The sequence below is a fragment of the Dendrobates tinctorius genome, unplaced genomic scaffold, assembly GCF_039654945.1.
Source record: "Dendrobates tinctorius isolate UK_male_01 unplaced genomic scaffold, ASM3965494v1 ptg000251l, whole genome shotgun sequence".
Lineage (NCBI taxonomy): Eukaryota > Metazoa > Chordata > Amphibia > Anura > Dendrobatidae > Dendrobates > Dendrobates tinctorius.
In genome coordinates this window covers 3,574,759-3,580,758 of record NW_027361918.1, presented here as the reverse complement: position 1 = coordinate 3,580,758, position 6,000 = coordinate 3,574,759, and the positions used below count along the sequence as shown (strand labels likewise).

The window sequence follows — 6,000 nt, the reverse complement described above, 5'->3', positions numbered from 1 at the left end:
CTCGCTCCTCCTGTATCTGGTGATCGGGGCCCTCGCTCCTCCTGTATCTGGTGATCGGGGCCCTCGCCCCTCCTGTATCTGGTGATCGGGGCCCTCGCCCCTCCTGTATCTGGTGATCGGGGCCCTCGCCCCTCCTGTATCTGGTGATCGGGGCCCTCGCTCCTCCTGTATCTGGTGATCGGGGCCCTCGCTCCTCCTGTATCTGGTGATCGGGGCCCTCGCTCCTCCTGTATCTGGTGATCGGGGCCCTCGCTGCTCCTCCTGTATCTGGTGATCGGGGCCCTCGCTGCTCCTCCTGTATCTGGTGATCGGGGCCCTCGCTCCTCCTGTATCTGGTGATCGGGGCCCTCGCTGCTCCTCCTGTATCTGGTGATCGGGGCCCTCGCTCCTCCTGTATCTGGTGACCGCGGCCCTCGCTCCTCCTGTATCTGGTGACCGCGGCCGCTCCCGTCTGCACTGAGCGCCGGAGGCTGGGTCACTACACTGATCACATGATGTGACGTCATCGCAGGTCCTGCAGTTCTCAGCCGTGTGAAGACGTCCTGTGGGCGGGGCTGACACCACTCACCATAACATGCACGGCGGACACTATATCCAAGTGGGGGAAAGGACCTGTGGTGACGTCATATCATTGTGACCTCACGATTGGTTGATTTACCCGGAAAGGGAGGGGCCTCCTCCTGTATTGTAGACGGAAGCCGGGTTGGTGCTGAAGATGCGGAGACACCAGAGCCAACAGGAGATTGGGCGGGGCCTGCTGATCACGGGGTGTGGTCATATCCTTCACTGCTGAGTGGCCAGAATCAGGCTCCGCCCACTAAGGGGACATTAAGTCACGTGGTGCTGACGTCACCGCAGGTCCTGCATGTTATGTTGTGTGGTGTCCGCCCCCAGGACGTCTTCCCCCGGCTGCGGCTCTCTGCGGTGTCAGGTGAGGTGACAGCGGCCAGGACTCGGGCGCAGCTCTCACACAGTCTGTGCAGTCATGGCTGCCTCTCTCCTAGTGACAGAGCTGCCGGTGTTCTGCTCACTCCCTGCAGCCTCTGTGTCCTCCCCGCGGCCGCACACTGTCAGCACGGAGGGACCGCCCCCTTGTCTCCTCTGGGGATGGAGGGACCGCCCCCCTGTCTCCTCTGGGGATGGAGGGACCGCCCCCCTGTCTCCTCTGGGGATGGAGGGACCGCCCCCCTGTCTCCTCTGGGGATGGAGGGACCGCCCCCTTGTCTCCTCTGGGGATGGAGGGACCGCCCCCTTGTCTCCTCTGGGGATGGAGGGACCGCCCCCTTGTCTCCTCTGGGGATGGAGGGACCGCCCCCTTGTCTCCTCTGGGGATGGAGGGACCGCCCCCTTGTCTCCTCTGGGGATGGAGGGACCGCCCCCCTGTCTCCTCTGGGGATGGAGGGACCGCCCCCTTGTCTCCTCTGGGGATGGAGGGACCGCCCCCTTGTCTCCTCTGGGGATGGAGGGACCGCCCCCTTGTCTCCTCTGGGGATGGAGGGACCGCCCCCTTGTCTCCTCTGGGGATGGAGGGACCGCCCCCTTGTCTCCTCTGGGGATGGTACACCGCCATCACTACTGTAATGTCCTATACGTAATCCCCCCAGACACGAGGATACACCGCCATCACTACTGTAATGTCCTATACGTAATCCCCCCAGACACGAGGATACACCGCCATCACTACTGTAATGTCCTATACGTAATCCCCCCAGACACGGGGATACACCGCCATCACTACTGTAATGTCCTATACGTAATCCCCCCAGACACGAGGATACACCGCCATCACTACTGTAATGTCCTATACGTAATCCCCCCAGACACGGGGATACACCGCCATCACTACTGTAATGTCCTATACGTGATCCTCCCAGACACGGGGATACACCGCCATCACTACTGTAATGTCCTATACGTAATCCTCCCAGACACGGGGATGCACCGCCATCACTACTGTAATGTCCTATACGTAATCCCCCCAGACACGGGGATACACCGCCATCACTACTGTAATGTCCTATACGTAATCCCCCCAGACACGGGGATACACCGCCGTCACTACTGTAATGTCCTATACGTAATCCCCCCAGACACGGGGATACACCGCCATCACTACTGTAATGTCCTATACGTGATCCCTCCCAGACACGGGGATACACCGCCATCACTACTGTAATGTCCTATACGTGATCCTCCCAGACACGGGGATACACCGCCATCACTACTGTAATGTCCTATACGTAATCCTCCCAGACACGGGGATACACCGCCATCACTACTGTAATGTCCTATACGTAATCCTCCCAGACACGGGGATACACCGCCATCACTACTGTAATGTCCTATACGTGATCCTCCCAGACACGGGGATACACCGCCATCACTACTGTAATGTCCTATACGTAATCCCCCCAGACACGGGGATACACCGCCATCACTACTGTAATGTCCTATACGTAATCCCCCCAGACACGGGGATACACCGCCATCACTACTGTAATGTCCTATACGTAATCCTCCCAGACACGGGGATGCACCGCCATCACTACTGTAATGTCCTATACGTAATCCACCCAGACACGGGGATGCACCGCCATCACTACTGTAATGTCCTATACGTAATCCCCCCAGACACGGGGATACACCGCCATCACTACTGTAATGTCCTATACGTGATCCTCCCAGACACGGGGATACACCGCCATCACTACTGTAATGTCCTATACGTGATCCTCCCAGACACGGGGATACACCGCCATCACTACTGTAATGTCCTATACGTAATCCACCCAGACACGGGGATGCACCGCCATCACTACTGTAATGTCCTATACGTAATCCTCCCAGACACGGGGATACACCGCCATCACTACTGTAATGTCCTATACGTAATCCCCCCAGACACGGGGATACACCGCCATCACTACTGTAATGTCCTATACGTGATCCTCCCAGACACGGGGATACACCGCCATCACTACTGTAATGTCCTATACGTAATCCCCCCAGACACGGGGATACACCGCCATCACTACTGTAATGTCCTATACGTAATCCCCCCAGACACGGGGATACACCGCCATCACTACTGTAATGTCCTATACGTAATCCTCCCAGACACGGGGATGCACCGCCATCACTACTGTAATGTCCTATACGTAATCCACCCAGACACGGGGATGCACCGCCATCACTACTGTAATGTCCTATACGTAATCCCCCCAGACACGGGGATACACCGCCATCACTACTGTAATGTCCTATACGTGATCCTCCCAGACACGGGGATACACCGCCATCACTACTGTAATGTCCTATACGTAATCCTCCCAGACACGGGGATGCACCGCCATCACTACTGTAATGTCCTATACGTAATCCCCCCAGACACGGGGATACACCGCCATCACTACTGTAATGTCCTATACGTAATCCCCCCAGACACGGGGATACACCGCCATCACTACTGTAATGTCCTATACGTGATCCTCCCAGACACGGGGATACACCGCCATCACTACTGTAATGTCCTATACGTAATCCTCCCAGACACAGGGATACACCGCCATCACTACTGTAATGTCCTATACGTGATCCTCCCAGACACGGGGATACACCGCCATCACTACTGTAATGTCCTATACGTAATCCTCCCAGACACGGGGATGCACCGCCATCACTACTGTAATGTCCTATACGTAATCCCCCCAGACACGAGGATACACCGCCATCACTACTGTAATGTCCTATACGTAATCCCCCCAGACACGGGGATACACCGCCATCACTACTGTAATGTCCTATACGTAATCCACCCAGACACGAGGATACACCGCCATCACTACTGTAATGTCCTATACGTAATCCCCCCAGACACGGGGATACACCGCCATCACTACTGTAATCTCCTATACGTAATCCCCCCCAGACACGAGGATACACCGCCATCACTACTGTAATGTCCTATACGTAATCCTCCCAGACACGGGGATACACCGCCATCACTACTGTAATGTCCTATACGTAATCCCCCCCAGACACGGAGATACACCGCCATCACTGCTGTAATGTCCTATACATAATCCCCCCAGACACGAGGATACACCGCCATCACTACTGTAATGTCCTATACGTAATCCTCCCAGACACGGGGATACACCGCCATCACTACTGTAATGTCCTATACGTAATCCCCCCAGACACGGGGATACACCGCCATCACTGCTGTAATGTCCTATACGTAATCCCCCCAGACACGAGGATACACCGCCGTCACTACTGTAATGTCCTATACGTAATCCTCCCAGACACGGGGATACACCGCCATCACTGCTGTAATGTCCTATACGTAATCCCCCCAGACACGGGGATACACCGCCATCACTGCTGTAATGTCCTATACGTAATCCCCCCAGACACGGGGATACACCGCCATCACTGCTGTAATGTCCTATACGTAATCCCCCCAGACACGGGGATACACCGCCATCACTGCTGTAATGTCCTATACGTAATCCCCCCAGACACGAGGATACACCGCCATCACTACTGTAATGTCCTATACGTAATCCTCCCAGACACGAGGATACACCGTCATCACTACTGTAATGTCCTATACGTAATCCTCCCAGACACGGGGATACACCGTCATCACTACTGTAATGTCCTATACGTAATCCTCCCAGACACGAGGATACACCGTCATCACTACTGTAATGTCCTATACGTAATCCTCCCAGACACGGGGATACACCGTCATCACTACTGTAATGTCCTATACGTAATCCTCCCAGACACGAGGATACACCGTCATCACTGCTGTAATGTCCTATACGTAATCCTCCCAGACACGGGGATACACCGCCATCACTGCTGTAATGTCCTATACGTAATCCTCCCAGACACGGAGATACACCGCCATCACTGCTGTAATGTCCTATACGTAATCCCCCCAGACACGAGGATACACCGCCATCACTACTGTAATGTCCTATACGTAATCCCCCCAGACACGAGGATACACCGCCATCACTGCTGTAATGTCCTATACGTAATCCCCCCAGACACGAGGATACACCGCCATCACTACTGTAATGTCCTATACGTGATCCTCCCAGACACGAGGATACACCGCCATCACTACTGTAATGTCCTATACGTAATCCTCCCAGACACGGGGATACACCGCCATCACTACTGTAATGTCCTATACGTAATCCCCCCAGACACGGGGATACACCGCCATCACTGCTGTAATGTCCTATACGTAATCCCCCCAGACACGAGGATACACCGCCATCACTGCTGTAATGTCCTATACGTAATCCCCCCAGACACGAGGATACACCGCCGTCACTACTGTAATGTCCCCCCAGACACGGGGATGCACCGCCATCACTACTGTAATGTCCTATACGTAATCCTCCCAGACACGGGGATACACCGCCATCACTACTGTAATGTCCTATACGTAATCCTCCCAGACACGGGGATACACCGCCATCACTACTGTAATGTCCTATACGTAATCCCCCCAGACACGGGGATACACCGCCATCACTGCTGTAATGTCCTATACGTAATCCTCCCAGACACGGGGATACACCGCCATCACTACTGTAATGTCCTATACGTAATCCCCCCAGACAAGGGGATACACCGCCATCACTACTGTAATGTCCTATACGTAATCCCCCCAGACACGGGGATACACCGCCATCACTACTGTAATGTCCTATACGTGATCCCCCCAGACACGGGGATACACCGCCATCACTACTGTAATGTCCTATACGTAATCCCCCCAGACACGGGGATACATCGCCATCACTACTGTAATGACCTATACGTAATCCCCCCAGACACGAGGATACACCGCCATCACTACTGTAATGTCCTATACGTAATCCCCCCAGACACGGGGATACATCGCCATCACTACTGTAATGTCCTATACGTAATCCCCCCAGACACGAGGATACACCGCCATCACTACTGTAA

The 6,000-nt window shown here is 54.7% G+C and overlaps 1 protein-coding gene across 3 annotated transcripts in view; it reads left to right on the top strand.

Moving 5' to 3' along the window:
* Positions 1–718: 718 nt before the first annotated feature.
* The window catches only part of LOC141065415 (uncharacterized), a 63,453-nt gene continuing 58,171 nt past the window's right edge, over positions 719–6,000 (top strand). Inside the window, exon 1 of one of the 3 annotated variants that reach the window (XM_073557892.1) lies at positions 719–931. In XM_073557892.1, coding sequence (XP_073413993.1) covers positions 866–931 — 66 coding nt within the window. In that variant the 5' untranslated portion in view covers positions 719–865. The remainder of the gene's footprint in view (positions 932–6,000) is intronic. The other 2 variants (XM_073557889.1, XM_073557890.1) reach the window with 2 other exon arrangements.